At 35.2% G+C, this 18,196-nt stretch overlaps 2 protein-coding genes across 3 annotated transcripts in view; one reads left to right on the top strand and one right to left on the bottom strand.

The window, feature by feature from the left end:
* The window catches only part of LOC121380340 (formimidoyltransferase-cyclodeaminase-like), a 41,898-nt gene extending 29,431 nt beyond the window's left edge, over positions 1 to 12,467 (bottom strand). Inside the window, exon 1 of the mRNA XM_041509121.1 lies at positions 12,339 to 12,467. Coding sequence (XP_041365055.1) covers positions 12,339 to 12,392 — 54 coding nt within the window. The 5' untranslated portion in view covers positions 12,393 to 12,467. The remainder of the gene's footprint in view (positions 1 to 12,338) is intronic.
* A 39-nt stretch (positions 12,468 to 12,506) lies between these two features.
* Positions 12,507 to 18,196, top strand: part of LOC121382241 (zinc finger MYND domain-containing protein 11-like) — a 41,970-nt gene continuing 36,280 nt past the window's right edge. For both annotated transcript variants that reach the window (XM_041511768.1, XM_041511767.1), the window contains exon 1: positions 12,507 to 12,620. The gene's annotated coding sequence lies outside the window, so the exon portion shown is untranslated. The remainder of the gene's footprint in view (positions 12,621 to 18,196) is intronic.

The following is an 18,196-nucleotide window of genomic DNA, read 5'->3' as shown; positions in this document are numbered from 1 at the left end:
ATATTGATAGTTTGATTTTCATAGGTGTTTAACATGTTTTTAATGACTTAAGTTTTATATTATAGTAAATCATCCATTCTTTCATACACTCAGCATTGCTGACAGCCAATAGTTAATATATTTTTTGTGCTGGGATGATGTTAAACATTCATCCATTCATTCATTAATGTATCCATTCATTAATTATTGTTAATATTATATCTATTATTATATCTATTATGTGTAAAATTACACTATCTGCTAATTCAAGTTGCAATACTTCCACTTGCAAATTGTGTCATTATGGATAAGTACACACTACTCACACTTAATCAGTAACCATTACACACATTATTGAAGTGGCTGAATCAATAATACACAACTTAAAGTGAACTAATCTGATAACAGGGTACTGTTTCAACGATACTGCAAGATTTAACAACTTCCTGGTAAACCCATTAAATATTCATGTATTATTTGCATAACGTTCAATTATCACTGTGGGCACTACACACTGGGAGTCTGACAAAATCTACTGGTACATCCAGTAAACATGCGTATACAACAAATGTCACAATAACTATTACTGTTTCCACGCACTGATGGATTACACAGATGTTTTTCGTATTAACAAAGCTCTAACAATGATTCTAGGAGTTATGACTTCGGTGTTAATGGGAGCTATCACTTTTGCTCCTCATCACTCCCCTGAGACTAGTTCAAACTTCAAGGAGAGTAATTTTTAGCTCCCCTAACACGTAGCATGTGAATTTATATGGTATCAATATATGGTACAGTTTTGAACGGCTTCCCATAATCTAAGTTAGGGGAGCAATTAAACACTCCTCTCAATCTTTGTTTAAGGCAAGGTATGGAGTTACACTTTGTAAAACAGCCACCTGTCTAAAACTAGTAAAAGGGCACACTTCTTTATTCGCCCTTTTTTATTATTATTTACAGATACCGTGTTACAATTAACTGCCCCCCCCCCCCACCAGATCCGCAGGCAACTTGATAATACAGTTTAAATGCAGGCTACCTGCTGAAAATGACCATATTTAGAATGACTTTTGGATTAGTTTTGAACTGTTTATATATGTACACATGGATGTATAATAATAATAATAATAATAAAATATTTATTTATTCTTCCTGAGGCCTTCTTACTAATTATAAAAATTTAATAATAATAATCATATTATTAAAAAATAAACCCAAAAAACCCATGTACATGTATGTACAATATATACAACCATTAAATGTTACAACATAATTTTGCAGTAGAGCAATATTTTTTTTTAATATGTTTAAAACTGGTACTTTTTAAATTAATTTTTAACATACATACATGTATATGCTATCACTATACTATATTTGTATGTATAGGTTCTTGTCTAGACAAAATTTAATACCAGAGAGCGAAAAAAACCCAAAAAAAACAAAGAAACAAAAAACTCAATGCATCGAACCTACACAATATGTGTTTTAGCCAAGAACTAAGTTTACATTTCTGTAAAGTAAATGAATTGTTATTTAGCAATTATTAGTCACAGGGAAAATTCTTAAAATAAAACAATCGATTGTCGGAGTGTTAAGTGATAATTACCTAGTATGTTTTGGGTAGCACCATCCTGCACACATCACTCCCACCCACCAATATGGACTAAGCACATTCATGTGAGCCTCCATACAAGCTACAAGTATATATTTTTTTTAAAGCCAAAACAAACAACTGTTCTAAGAAATGTATTTTGGTTACTGAAGATTATTTACAGAATACATATTCCATGTCATTTCTAAGCAAATTTGAGTTCATTTGTGATGTGACCTCTATACATATGCACCAGATGGTGGAACATAAAAACAATGTTTGTCTTATTTTCTCTTTAACCTTAATCATCTGTTGACAGTGGAACAGTTCAACACAAGTCATGCACAAATGTTAATTACCAGGTATGCTGAATATCAACAAAGGTGTCCATCTGTTAGAAAGTTTTATAGACCCAGGTCAAATGGTACAGACGTAAACATCAAACAATCCTTGAAAAATATCGGATTTTCCATTTCACCAGTCAGTAATTCAGTTGTTTTATTATTTTGTTGGCTTTTAACACACTTTTATACAGAAAAAATAAACTGGAATGCAAAGTTTAATTGCTTGCATTTTATGCATCAGACAGTGAATTTATAACCAATAAACACAAGTGCTAGACAATTAAAAAAGGAAAAAGAACAGGGAGCATCGCCATAATCTCAACTAGCACCATACTTCAGTAAAACAAACCCAAAGCCCACTTCATATAGAACATAATAAATAATTACTCAAATGACAATGTTTTCCCCAGGAACCATTTCAAATAATAAGGTTCCTGTTTGTTTCATCACAATTTCACCATTATCTGCTCATTTATGGGCACAGGTATGGAAAGTTCAAAGATTATCATTTAGTTAATATCCATGCCAATTATGAAATCCGTCCATGAATGAATTAAATAATTATAAGTTTCTTGTTAATTTTTTTAATATTTGAACAAATGACCTTGACTTTAGACTGCAATCAAATTCATGGGCCTAAGGGAAGTACATTTAAAACAAGAATATCTTTTTGAATACTCATGTACCAGGCATATACAAGCTGTCTCTAAACACAATCATGATTTTAGTGAACTTGTTTGGAAACCTGTATGACGGCCATTCTGCAGAATGCAATGAAAGGGAGTATCAACAAGAAGCTTTTTAAGCTGGGCTTTACATTGCACCAACATCAATGTGATAAACGTTGTGCCCAAAATAAGTATGCCTAAAATAAGCAAGCCCAAATTAAGTATAAACAAGCTGACCTAATTTTAAAACATTTCACAACAAAACCAATAAAATGTTAAGATGTAATTAAGATTAACATTGCTTGAAATACATTTCAGAATATCTACAACTCTTTACCAGCTGTTAAACATTCTAAGTGTACATGTCCTACTGGCCACAACACATTTTCATATCTCCTAAATTTTAGGGCCACAACTCTGTAAAAAATGGGTAAATTGCCATGAAAGTTAACCTTGATCTGTAACAGTGCATGATACTAAACATTACATACAAAATTTCATCTCAATATCTTTAGGTACTGCAAAAAAACGAAAAGGAAAATGTCTAAACATAAAATGTTCACATTTTCTAAGTTCAAGAGCCATAACTCTGTAAATAAAATGGGTAAATTGACCTGAAAGTCAAACTTGGTCTGTTACCAGAATAAAGCTATATACCTCTGTCAAAAATGGGTAAATCATCATGAAAGTCAAACTTGGTCTGTAACAGTACATGATAAAGCTATACACAAAATATCAACCTCAGTATCTTATCTTAATAAGGCACTGTGAAAAACACATCTGAAAAACTATATGTGAGACAGGCAGACAGACAGACAGACACTGACAGAAGGACGGAGATGAAACCTATAGTCCCCTCCAGTTAAGCCATTAGGGGACTAATAACATTACTACACTAACTAGAATTCAGAGAGTTCGGAACAGAGATCTAAAGCCTTGTTTTAAGACAGGTGACTGCTTAATACAGGTCACTTTATACTATATTGATAGTTGATTTGGAAAAAAATTAGTTTGGCCTCTAAACACATGTTGCTGCTTAATTCAGGTAGCCACTTGAGCAGGTTTATATTCCTTTCCTTTCCACCATCTACAAGGGACTAGTGCATACACATGCACTGACTGGAATGGCCAGTGACAAGCAGCTGGTGAATCATGATAACCTGCACTGACAAGGTGTCAGATTCTACAGCACAGGCATGTAAGAGGTTCACCTATCTCAAACCCACTACTGTATACATATTAAATGAGCGATAACACTGAGTCATAGATATATGCAATTACACACTACTGAAAGGCACCTCTGATACAAGCCGAAAGACCTATTTTTAGATGACATGCATTTCCTGGACTACATGTTGTTCATGTAGTTTAAAATAAAACTACAATTAAAAAACATTTGAGCAATTTTATTTTTTTTATTTGCAAAGTGCATTCAAAACAAAAAGCATTCAAAACAAAAAAGTACATATGACATATCAGATTAAAATATTTTACAAAATGTAAAATCTAACCAAAGATTTCAATAAACATGCATGGTTTGATCTGTCATTTATTGTACCACTTGCAGAAGGTACTAACCTCAGTTCATTTGGGTAAAGCAAGATGTACCTGTAGATATAAATATCTGTGTGTGTGTGTGTGTGTGTGTGTGTGTTTCACCTGGGTGTCTGATTAGCAGTAAGGGATGGAATTTAGATTGAGTGCTCACTTAGGTGCTTGCGTCGCAGGGTCGAACCACCTCTGTGGATCCATTCAACTGATTGGGTTTTTTCTCATTCCAACCAGTGCACCACACCTAGTCAAAGGCTGTGGTATGTGCTTTCCTGTTTGATCCCTTGCTGCATTAGGAAAAATGTAGTGGGTTTCCTCTGATTACTATGTGTCAGAATTAACAAATGTTTGACATCCACTGGTATAGCCAGGATTTTATATTGGGGGTGGGGGTGTTGGTATGCCACTGTGTGTGTGTGTGGTAATCATACTGTCTATCAATCATGTTGTAAGTGACAGTAAAATATATAATGTGGTGCAGGGGGGGGGGGAGGGAGAGGAAGGCTTACATTGGAACCGATTTTGGTTTAGCCAATTTATAGATATGTAGAGCATTTCCTTCAAAATGATTAAAATGTGCTTAATTTATGGAATATTGTATTAGCCAAAGACTAAATGTAGCCACTTTGTTTAAAAATTAGCAACTGGTTAATTTGGCAATGGACAGGGTAAGTGATGCCCCTCTGGCTACACCATGCAGTGTAGGCCTACTCTTTATGTACATGTACCTATATGCATTTGCCTTCTGAAAGTTCTGTTGGGCGAGACGTAGCCCAGTGGTAAAGCGATCGTTTGATGCATGGTTGGTCTGGGATCGATCCCCGTCAGTGGGTCATTTCTCGCTCCATCCAGTGCACCACGACTGGTATATCAAAGGCTGTGGTATGTGCTACCCTGTCTGTGGGATGGTGCAAATAAAAAAGATCCCTTGCTACTAATGGCAAAATGTAGCAGGTTTCCTCTCTAAGACTATATGTCAAATTATTACCAAATGTTTGACATCCAATAGCCAATGATTAATAAATCAATGTGCTCTAGTGGTGTCATTAAACAAAACAAATATCTGTTTCAAACTTCAATTTTCCTCCAATATTTAATAAATATAATAAACCAATCTGATTAAAATTAGCTCTACTAGCTGGTCTACCAGTAGATCTAACAGCATTGCGTGCACTCCCATGTCCAGGTGACATTTCATATATAAATAACAATTTAAAGGAATGCTAAAGCAAGGCTTTTGGAATGGTGTGCATATTCAACGATACGTAATGCACATTATTGCTTAATATCAACAAGTATAATCGTATAGTTAATTAATAAACGGGTTAAATGTGACAGCTATTATATATAACGGGCGCAGCCATTTTGTACCTTCCCAGTGAATACGCCCTCTGGCGAGCTGGTGGTTACGTAATACCTAACGTGTCACATCAGGAATTAGTCTTCGAACTGAAGAAACAAAACATACCTGATTTTTGCGGATGCATCACAATGTTCTGTAATAATATCTATCCCAGTAACACAGCAACGTGTATATGTGGTTTATTTTTCAATACAAAATAAACCACCATTGTCAAAGTGTTGAAATAACTATTATATTTTGTATATAAATTAACCCACGTACTGAAATAATAGTGTTTTCTTGCTTAATTGGTCTTTTCTTTCCGTGGCCTGTACCTGTGGTTCTTGACTGGCAGGTGTATATTTAGACGGTCCCTAGACACACTAAAAAGACGTGCCTCTTTTATTAAGAGAACAGGGTATTGTGTGATAACCTCAAATCGTAATGGACTTTACCAGCTTTCTTACTGTAAGTAATTCTGTCATGTCATGTCATAGGGTTTTATGTGCACATTCAGAGCAAGCTGTTGTAGCGCACGCCTGGCTCTTCCGTCTATGACAGGAAAGGTGGGGGGAGGGGAAGGAGGGACCGCCTGCACTGGCAGGTGCAAGGGAGCACCAGCAGCCCGATTGAATCGGTAGCAGGTGGGTGGGGGTGGTGGTGGTGGTGGTGCTATGGAATTTGAATGGAGCCGTTAATGCCAAAGAGAAAGTGGTGCGCAATTTTGTTGAGGAAATTTTGGCGCAATTTTGAACGGTCGGTCGAAAGGTAAATGGCCGAGCTAATATAGGTTTTGATATTAGTGAATCGAGAGTAGCTCGTTAATTTTAGACCGTTACGATACTGTGGTGTCTCCCTAGGTTGTCCATCGGGCCCTTATAAAGGGCCTGACCGCTTCTGGTCGAGGCATCACCAAGTACCAAATTATTACCAGCAGCAAGTATTGGGGGTTTGGGTGGGGGCGATATTCTTTTGTTCAGCTTCCCCCGGGTGCATTGCAATTGTATACTTGTGTACTCGGAAGTAATTCTGTAAAACCCTTGATTAAGTAGACTTTCCCATCTAAAATCACAAAAAGAAAATTATCACTTGGGTATTGTGAGTGGTTGTTTTTTCTTGAACGTATCCTACCAATAGGCCTAATAATATGCATTTTTTCTTAGGATTTTTTAAAAGAAAAAAATACTATAACTCCATTTCGTTATATTGATGCAAACTGAAATATATTTAGTTAAATAGTTTATTATACTTTCAAGTCATTTATGTTGTTTTACAAGTCAGGTTGATGAAAGCGAAGCGCCTTGTCGTAAATTAGAGCATTTGTTTACCCTGTACATAATAGAGAAGTTGGACCTGAGCTGACATAACTTCGCCCCAAGCTATATCACTGGACGTCACAAAAACGAAACAAAATGGCTGCTCCCAGTTAGCAGGAATAATCACGTTTTTTTTATTAATTATAAAATTACGCGTTTTTTATTATTTGTTAGTGTCAGTATGTGTTGGTGGTCCGGGTATGCATCTTTCCAACACATAAGGCTCTTGTTGGAGTTTAGTCTACCTTTAAATATCGACCAATTACACTTCATCTTTTATAGCGTTATTCGGGAGCATACAAATTCTAAAAATATCGGACAAAGACTATTTATGCAATAGGCGAACTTGCTGGTCTATTTCAACATTAAAAACAGGGGGAAAAGTGCAGTAATAAACTCTGGATTGTATACTAGTATAAACAGATTTTATGGCTATACGATCCCAGGTTTTTTTTTTCCCGGCTTTGAAACAAATTTTACATAAAATTTTATATTGAAATTAGTTTCTGGCATACTTCGTAATTCACCCGAATCATTTTGTAAAACCGTGGCATAATCCCGAATGTTTTCAAATTCTTTTCAAATCACTGGCATGATTTTGCAAGTAATATATAAAATCGGATTTTTATTAAATTTTATAAAACAATAATTTCATATTTTCTTTCTTTCTTCTTCTTTTTTTTTGGAGGTGGGGGGAGGGGGGGTTTATGAGGCAAAATTTATTATTATAATATAGAAATTAGTAAAATTAATTTAATATAAATTAATTTAAACACTCATCAAAATTCATCTATGCTGCAATTAAAGTAAAAACAGCTGAAAATAAAACGGGAACATTTCAATAATAATACATATTCTATCTATAGTTCTTCCACAGCCGGTCTATAAACGTAATTTTTTGTAAATAATTTCAGTTACTGTTTGATTTGATGTAAGAAGAAAAGTAAGTGTTTTGGAAATAACAAAACCCCTGGTGCACTATTTTTGTGTCCAATTTAGAAAACAATCAGTTCATAAATAAATAACTTATCGTACATACAGTATGAAAACAAGTTCCCTGGTGGTAAGAACTATAGCTATAAATAATTTCAGTTTGGTTTGAGTCTTCGATGTAAGAAGGAAAGTAAAATAATTGGCTCAGAAATAAATAACTTATGGTAAATTCCATAGTATGATAAAAGGTGTTCATGTAGATAGTCCGTCCCATCCTCCTACAAAAATGTTTTTTTTGTAAATAATTCAGTTTTGTTTGAAGTAAGAAGAAAAATAAAAGTGTTTTGGAAATAACAAAACAAATATTAAAGTTTGTGTGCAATTTAGAAAACAATCAGCTCATAAATAAATAACTTGTAGTTAATTCAATGGCATGAAAACAGGCATTCGCCGTGGGATATACTATAATTAGGCTAAGTGTATGCTGAGAAAAAAAAGAGGTAAACCAATCATTTTTTAATTTTCAGTATGTACATTTTAAAGGCGCTCTGTCACGGATGGCTGACCTAATTAATGACCTAACAAAGTATCTGAAACTATATACATTTGATTTGTCGATAAAAGTACTTTATTTAACCATCTACATAAATAACATAACCCACTTATTACTGATATTTTGTAAAAATAATTGAGTTATTTCAACGGTCCATAATTCAGAAAAAAATAACGGCTATTTGGAGCGAAGAGGTGTGATGTATTATTTTTGTAGTCACGTGATGGGCAACCCCCGAATAACCACAGTGTCAAGCTTGTGTAACGAGAACGCTTGACCGTCCTCTGTGACATAGGGTAAATAAATAAAAAAACACCAATGAAAAAAATTAATAAAAACATGTACTGAATGATAATAAGCTTATATATTAATTTATTTTATTAACAGAAGCATGTTAAATGTCAACAATCCCGACTAGTTAGGCCTTTGCATCTATAGGTAAATTTATTGTTAGTCGTACGCAAAAAACTCTAAACATCTAGATCACAAACACCTTCATTTTCCACCTTATGAAATTTATTAATCTGCAAAATATGCAGTAACAGCTGACTTGGAATAGGAATTGTTACATTTTTAAAGAATACTCTGAACTAGACGGTGTTTATATATGATGTGACTATATATACGACAGTCGTGTATATAGCCACCGTGACCGAGGTCTGGCTATATTCACAGCAGAAATGTATATAGGCGGTAAATAAATACTCGACTGATCCATATTACCGAACCATCTGAAACAGGAGGAATACATATTAAGTACTGTACGAAAATTACATTTTCTGTACAGGGGAGGGGAAGGGGGGGAAGTATATGAATCTAGCGGACCCTTTTGTGAACAGTTTCTATAGACACATGAATAGCGTAATATTGTCCTTAGAGTACTAACAAAAAATTAATAATAAATTTAACAAAATAAAAAATAAATAAAAATAAAATAATAATAACAACAACAAATAAATAAATAAAAATTAAAAATGATCAGCTGCTGAAGTAGATTATCTGAAAGAGAAACTAACTGCGGACAGTACGCATACTATCAACAGAGCTTGAACTTAATAATTTTAAACCAATTTAAATTTTGAGGCTCCTTACATACATTTTTTTTTAAGTTAATTTTATCGCAAATAAATACACTGTATGACTAAAAGGTTATTTTGCTGTATTTAGTCATATTTCAAATGCGCAAAATGGCAAGGGGCAATAAACTCAAAATACATATTTTTTATACCAGTAATGCTGAGACGACTCCCAGGTTCCCTTCTAAATTTATGTAATGTTTCTGTAACAACCACCCCCACCCACCCCACCGCGACTTTACCAATATGATAATACATGTATGCAATAATAATAATAATAATAATAATACACAGTTATTATTATTATTAGCCTACTACTACCTTTTTGGGGTGGTTTTGGGGTGGAGGGGCAGTGTTTTATCTAGGAGGGGTGGGGGGGGGGGGGGGGAGGTGGCTATAAAAATGCAAGATTAACATGCTTGCACACACACACAAACAGCAGGCTGAACTTGTCCCTGCATGTAGCACTGGATTCAACTGGGTTAAGTAAAATAATTAAGCCAACATTTGGATGGCAAAACATGTGACAGTAGGCCCCTATACTGTTTTTTTTTACGCTATATATACTCTTCAAAAAAAAGAAACGCAAAAGGGTACAAATGGGTTATAACTCCGATTTTATGTTTCCTACCGGTTCATGCTTTGTGAATATAAGGTCATTGCATGTCCCAAACACATTCCCACGGTTACATTCGATAAAACGCAGCTACTGTACAATAAAGTTCCAAAATGTGAATATTCGCAAAAACGCAGCCACGTGCAAACCATGTCACCACTGCACGTGCGTTGTCTGCACGTGCAACATGAACACAACAGTATAAAAGTGCAGGGTGTTCGCTTGCCTGGCCTCTGTATCTGGCCAACAGTTGATAATCCAGGACATGCCACGTCTCAGTGAACCGCAGAGAAACAATGCCATCGGCCGACTAGACACAGGCGAATCCAGAACGGCCGTTGCCAGGGCATTCCATGTGTCCCCAAGCACCATCTCCAGACTGTGGGACCGTTACCAGCAACATGGATCAACACGTGACCTCCCTAGATCCGGTCGACCACGGGTCACTACCCCCGGGCAGGACCGCTACATCCGGGTACGCCACCTTCGGGAACGATTGACTACTGCCACCTCCACAGCCGCAGCAATACCAGGTTTGCGCAGGATATCCGACCAGACCGTACGGAACCGCCTACGTGAGGTAGGAATTCGTGCCAGACGTCCAGTTCGAGGTGTCATCTTAACACCACAACACCGTCGACTCCGACTGCAGTGGTGCCAGATTCATCGACAATGGCCTCAACTGCGATGGAGACAGGTGTGGTTCAGTGACGAGTCCCGATTTCTGCTCCGACGTCATGATGGAAGATGTCGCGTGTATAGGCGTCGTGGTGAACGTTATGCGGCAAACTGCGTGCAGGAAGTGGACAGATTCGGCGGGGGTAGTGTCATGGTGTGGGCAGCCATCTCACACACTGGCAGAACTGACCTGGTCCACGTGCAGGGCAACCTGAATGCACAGGGCTACATTGACCAGATCCTCCGGCCACACATCGTTCCAGTTATGGCCAACGCCAACGCAGTGTTCCAACATGACAACGCCAGGCCTCACACAGCACGTCTCACAACGGCTTTCCTACAGAACAACAACATTAATGTCCTTCCTTGGCCATCGATATCACCGGATTTGAACCCAAATGAGCATCTATGGGACGAGTTGGACCGACGCCTCTGACAGCGACAACCACAGCCCCAGACCCTGCCCGAGCTGGCAGCAGCCTTGCAGGCCGAGTGGGCCACCATCCCCCGGGACGTCATCCGTACTCTGGTTGCTTCAATGGGCAGGCGGTGCCAGGCAGTTGTCAACACACGCAGAGGCCACACCCGGTATTGACTCCAGATGACCTTGACCTTGGTGGTGTGTCCTATCACTTACTCACAATGGACTAGAGTGAATTGTGAACAATCCTGCAACATTTGGTAATTATCGGACTCACCATTCAATAATTAAATCAATTCTCCAAATGTTACTACAATGTGGTTTTGCGTTTCTTCTTTTGAAGAGTATACATTAAACCGAATGACCACTTTGCGAATTAGTCAAAATAATTTGCAAACGTATAACGAAAAACATGTTAACCGTTTTTGAACCAAGCACTATAGCGTTGTAACCGTCTAGACTCTATCCCTGCTAAATTCCATGTACACACGCCTGATAATAATAATAATAATAATAATAATAATAAATGGTGAGTTCATGTTTATTATTTTATTTCAGCGTATTCAGTTATTTTCGTCATGAAATAATATATTTTTTATTATTTGCCATGTATATAGTCGGCCCTCATTTGCCAAGTCTCTATACACGGCGGTCATTTATATAAAATTCAAAAATACATTATACGGTTGTCGTATATATAGCCTCATCACTATGCATTTGTTTTGCTGTATTTTTTCATGACTTTTGACAAGAAGACTTCCAAATTTAAAAAAAGAAGCGTGTCATGGAATTCCCTCGATTGTACTTCAATTAAAATGTTTTAGATCATACAATAACTAGGTTTGGTATCCCAAATGAATGTAATTTCCATTTATAATCCATATTTAGAGAAATAAGGCCCACTGAATCCGTGATTGAGCACCTTTAGGGTAGCATTTTTTTTTATACCACTGCAACTATTTAAAAAAAAAAAATATTCAATAAAAATTAAAATTTAAAATGTAATATTCAATAAAAATTAAAATTTAAAAATAATTAAAATAATTTTATTTTCCAACATTCCAATGAGCTGATATCAAACAATTCATTCATTGTAGGCCTAAAACAGTGTCCCATATTTTTTTTTCTGCATAGAACGACATCGAACGCCAACCTGCAGACTGCAGTGCTACCGCAGTAACGGTAAGACTAACAGAACTTTTCATACAAATTTGTGCAAACTTCAGACAGATTAAAAATTGACTGAATTAATATTTCTATTTTATATTACCTCTTTACTCCGACCTTCCGAGAAGTTGGGTACGCATTCTATAATTCGTGGCATTTTGCAAAACCTCTGAAACAGGTGCCCGAAAGACCAAAAATCTCTGTTGTGGACGGTTCGTGATAAAGCTTTGGATTCGTAGCCTGGCGATTTCGATGACGTTGCATATTTTGCGTATGACGTGAACACATTCAGCCATGTTACTTGTTTTCATGCTGGATTGCAAAAAACAAATCGGTATACTTTCAAGATTCAGCTAATTTTGCTATTTTACATCGTTGGTGTTAGGTAAGGATTGGTCAGAAATGTGTATGCACTCATTTATTAGACGGATCATGATACCAGTTCACGCTTAAAATAAGACACCGCTGTTAAAAAATATTTCTAAAAAGGGGGACTGTAGTCTTAGTGTAGACGAAATGCGACTTGACTGCCAGCGCCGGACAGTGTAAAGTTTATTTATTTCGATATTTTATATAAATGTAACGCATTTGAGTGTTATTTTTACATATATAAATTCAACAAAATTATATATAGTGAAAAACTGAACTGGGCAATGCCATAAACCGGTTTATTTACATAATGACTTATCACTTGGTTTAAGGAATCTGACAACTACAGTGGTGTCCGGTGTATTGGCGCACCTAAGCATTCAAGGACCATTTTCTATGTGAACACTGTGAAATACTTAATAAAAATGTGTCTCTCACCAATGAAACAGTGCATAATCTGAAATACACTACAAATTGTTTTATATCTGTAGTAAATAACCATTTTAAAATGGTGCATAACTATACTACAGTGCTGTCCGGTGTATCGGTGCACATAAGATTCAAAGACCATTTTCTATGTGAACACTGTGAAATACTTAAAATGTGTCTCTCACCAATGAAGCAGTGCATAATCTGAAATACACTACAAATTGTTTTATGTCTGTAGTAAATAAACATTTTAAAATGGTGCATAAGGGCCATTCCATGATATTTGGTCCATGGGTGTGGAAATTTCAAAATGATCTGTTAAACTAAGTTTTTATCATAAATTAAAGTTAACACCCTTAAGCACATGCAAATATACTTTTATTGCCAATTTACTTATGTTTTATGGGTTTTAATAACGGTTTTATTGGAAAAAATAATTTTTGTAAGCCAGGACGTGACATTTGTTTTTTGGTAATATTTCATTACTGTTATGTCAAATAAAAAAATTAGGTATCAGGACATCACATCTAAAATATACTACATATGAAAATACTACTTTGCCTTCTTTCATATCATAATTAGTATATTAACGTCCTGGCTGATTGGGATGCAGTCGATTTGTCCACTAAAAATTCATCCACTGAGGAACTCGAGACGATTCGTCCACTACACAAAATCAGTTCCGGACGATTCGTCCACTGGGTTTTTATTTCCCCAGTACATTTTGTCCACGGCCTAAATAATGTGTACTACATGTACGTGGAGGCTAAATAAATTATTAGATATATTTTACCCCGTGTTTTTTTTGTTGTGTCATAAATTTACAAAGGTGAAAATAAATTATATTGCATTAGATTACGCTTGGTAGATGTTTTTGTAACAATGCTCTGCAGACATAATTCTTTGGTGTTTCTATTTATTCGGTTATTATTTGTTTCTATAATGTACGCCTTTCACACTACATGTCGTAGGATGTTTTTAGTACAATATGCCCAGTAAAGATAATCTTTAGCCCTTCCCTTTCAACTTGTTTGGTTTCTGTTTGCTTGACCAATTCAGTGTACAGGTGTACTCTATTGTGATATCGTGAAGTAATTAGCAATGCAGGCTCATTACTGCTTAAGCTTGTTTCACCAAGTTGGATCCAGTAGCGTCTAAAACAACACACCTTATTTCAAAGCTGCACCGCTAACTAGCTGTATGGACGGAATGAATGAATGAATGAATGTTTAACGACATCCCAGCACGAAAAATACATCGGCTATTGGGTGTCAAGCTATGGTAATGCAAACAAATAAGGTGATGATCAACATCAATATAAAAATTCAAGATTTAAATAAAAACAGTGCAAAGAATTGTGCATAAATACAAATATCACAGATAGATACTGACTTTTACTCTAAATTTCAATTTGTGCTGTATTGGCCATTCTCAAAGAGAATGTTACACCCCTGCACCACGGTGAGGTTACAGCACGCTCAGGGGTGTATGGACGGATGCAACGGCTGCAATGGCTGAAGCATAGGACCCGGCAGGGGGGATTCTTTGCCATTTGGAGACGCTACACCAATGACGACATTACTGCCAAAGAATTGATTCGTGCTGTTGCGAGATTATCCATTCATTAGTCGGCTGACTGTTGGATGTTTCTCTTCCAGTGATATTTAAATGGATTTTTAATCCTACAGTGATTTGTGCAGTTAACAACGACGAAATACCATTCATCGATTCTACACTGATTTAATTGACCAAAAACATTCGCATTTCTTCTACTGTCAAATATGTTAACTTTTGAATGACATTTGTTGTTTTGTTGAATTGTTTTTTAATGTACATTTAATTAAATTGGAATTGAAGACAACAAGTTTTTATTTTATTTCGAGGTTATTAGGCATATGGGGATAACGTGACGAGGGAGGGTACAGTGGATAGAATTTACGCCATTGAAGGAGAACATGACCGGGGGGGGTAATAAAGTCTTCCGACGCGGAGGCTTGCATTACCTATTTACCACATCGTGTACGAGCGAGTGGACGAATCATCCACATTATAATGAATACAAACAGTTAATAAAAACTGGATAGTAATGTTGAATTCTAACTCTATTTTACTTTTTTGGTTAAATAGTATACCACAAAATAATGTTAAGAAACGATTACAATGTCAAAGAAATAACTATTAATATGTCTGGAAAAAGGACGAATTGTCCGAGGTGATTGGACGAATTGTCAGTGGACGAACCGTCTGGAAAGTGGCTGATTTGACATACAAAAGTTAGTTTTATTTAAAAACTATTTTTCAGAAATAAAAATCCTTTTTAATCCTCCTCCTCCTCAATATTCCAAGTATAAATAAAAGGTATAATGATGAATGACTGTATTAAATGATTAAAATAACCACCTCTAACTTTGAGCCAGGACGTGACATTGAGCCAGGATGTGACATTCAAGATGGCAGGTTAAATTTAGTAAAGATTAAAAATGTATTAAATCTCTCTATATAAAGAAATTGGCAAAACTGACTAGATAATGCACATGTACCTAAAAGAAATTACTTTTATTTTCAATATTTTTGCCATCACCATTAAGAATCAGAAACAGAGAAAGTGGACGTTCTGGGGAGCATGTTCGAATATTTAACGTGGATTTATGTAGATAAAAAAAATACTATGATAAAAAAAATACTATTATCAATTCTATGCTTCTATGTTTTGACCAAACAGTGAATTATTGATAATCTACCAATTTAAGGAATATTGTATTTATACTAAATTTTCCATTTTGTAAATCCAAACTGGTGTACACATACAATAAATATTGTGTCAAACAATTGTTCAAATAGAATGTTCTGCTAAAATCTTAAGTTTATTCCTTGGCAGATACAGGTATCCAAACATGAATTAGAATATATAAACCAACATTTTTCCAGTGAAGGATGTAATTGGTAAAGATACATGTTGATCATCAAACTTGGGTTGGAGGAATTCAAATCAATTGTGTTGAGATTTTTGCTATTGTCAACCATCAACAGTTTATATTAATATACATTGTTGACAGTTTGGCCTATCAGATAATGATAAACAGAAAGAAGAAACTGTCCAAAAACTAATTTCTTTACTGACTGGGGTTCATATTTTGAATTCCAATTAAATCAGATGATCATAAAAATACATCAAAAGGCAAAATATAATATATTTTAATTCTAAAACGTGGTAAATTGCAAACAAGAATTCTTCAGAATGAAATGTCTTGCCTACCATAAACTTATTCAGTGTCATTGATAGTGCATCTGTGGATATCCATCTCAATGCATGTTAAAAATGTTTTTAAAACATTTAAAAAAAATCAAACTTCAAAAAATTTAATTAAAATTTTTAAATAATAAAATTGAAAAACATATTTTGACGTGCATTAAGGAGAACATTTATAGATGGAACCATAAATGAATCTTTACTGATGTAGGACATGTAATTTATGAGAAATGAAGCTACATTTGTACAATCAATGTTGAGCTAAATGCAAAAGTGATGCTACAGCGAACGAAAAAGTAACACCTAGATACTTCATCTTTTTAGTTTGTACATGTATTGTACAGGTAGGACAAAAATCACCAGACTTAGCAACATCAGGATAAGCAATCTTGTTGACAAATGATATGGTTACTGGTTATAAAAGTATATTATATGAATATTGTATGAGAAATTTTTTTGGGCACAACGACAGATCTTGGGATTTGAAACAGATCAGAAATTGGGATTTTATGCACTTATTTCGATGATAAAAATGCTTAAAACCAGTAAATATCATTGCTTTCATAAACTAACAGTGTTTCATTAGCAGTATTTGATATATACATATCATTTATTAGTTGTATAAGGGTTGTTCTCAGAACTTGGGGTCAGGTAACGATTACCAACTTTGAGACTGAATAAAATGTTTGTATTCAAAGAAATGGACAAACTTATACCATTTTTATTATTTGTTTATATGAAAGAAATAAAATATATAATATTATTGCTGTGTGTTGCGTTATTGTCTTGGATGATGACCCGCAATCTAGAAATGAGCCAATTACAGCACGAACAATTTGTGACAAGAAGATAGGTCCTGTTTTTACTTCGCTACAGCATCTATCAAAGACATTTAAACTTAAATTAGTTAGTATGGTGTTATACTACAGCTACATCGTTGTATGGTTGATTTGTGACAGGTATTTATTAAATTAGAAACCTTACAAAATAATGTTACAGTCGCAACATTTGGTTTCCACAAAACTTCTATAAATAAAAGACGTTGAAAAATGCATCAACGTCACGTGATCAGTTATGTGATTTGTTCATGCATGCTTGGAACGATCAAATCTAAATGTTTGTTTTGCAGTACCCTAATTTCAAGACATATTCAAGAGTTTGTGGATGTTTAAAGTTGATTGAGAAACTATAGTTTCCAACTTTTTATGTAGCAACTGTACACCAAAAGAAAGTTATTAATTTTAAAAGCAAGCTATTCAGCACTACTTTGCCAGTTTACTCAGTCAGCAGCATTGGCGGAACGTTAAATTTACGTAAATTTGGCGGGTTTTTGTCATTGTTTATGCACACCGTTATCACAAGTAACTGTTTTCCACGTGTAGTTTCGATGTTGCGACCGTTCTTCGTGAATACAAGATTCATAGCCAACACCACTTAAAGGTAAGAATATGTTATGCAAATTGCTATACTGTCTGTTTTTCTTGTATAAACTATCTAACTAACTTATTTTATGGTTTTGTAATATTTTAGAATTATATTTTATCATTTTAACTTCATAGCGATACCCGATTTTCAGTTGGTGGTGAAGGTGTTTTTCCACGCTAGTTTTGACTCTTGCCCAAAGAATGCAATGTTTTGATACAATAACATATAGTTGAGAAATTCCAGCCTTTTGAGTTAATTAAGTAAACAACTACAAAGTTGTGAATTTAGTTAAGATGACTAAAACGTCTGCACGGTGGTTTTATTTACACGGAAAACAACCAGCGTTACAGTCAATTCCGGAAACGTCTGTGTGTCGCTTCAATGTTATGACTGCACACGTTATTGCACGAAATCTCGTATCTATAAAGTGTTCACACAGAATGTTTACAATATTGTTTCAGTATTTAGCAGTTATTAATAAGGTCGTT

This window comes from Gigantopelta aegis, chromosome 9 (genome assembly GCF_016097555.1).
Source record: "Gigantopelta aegis isolate Gae_Host chromosome 9, Gae_host_genome, whole genome shotgun sequence".
Classification (NCBI taxonomy): domain Eukaryota; kingdom Metazoa; phylum Mollusca; class Gastropoda; order Neomphalida; family Peltospiridae; genus Gigantopelta; species Gigantopelta aegis.
Note: the sequence above shows the minus strand (reverse complement) of the source record. Positions and strands in the feature narration are given on the sequence as shown.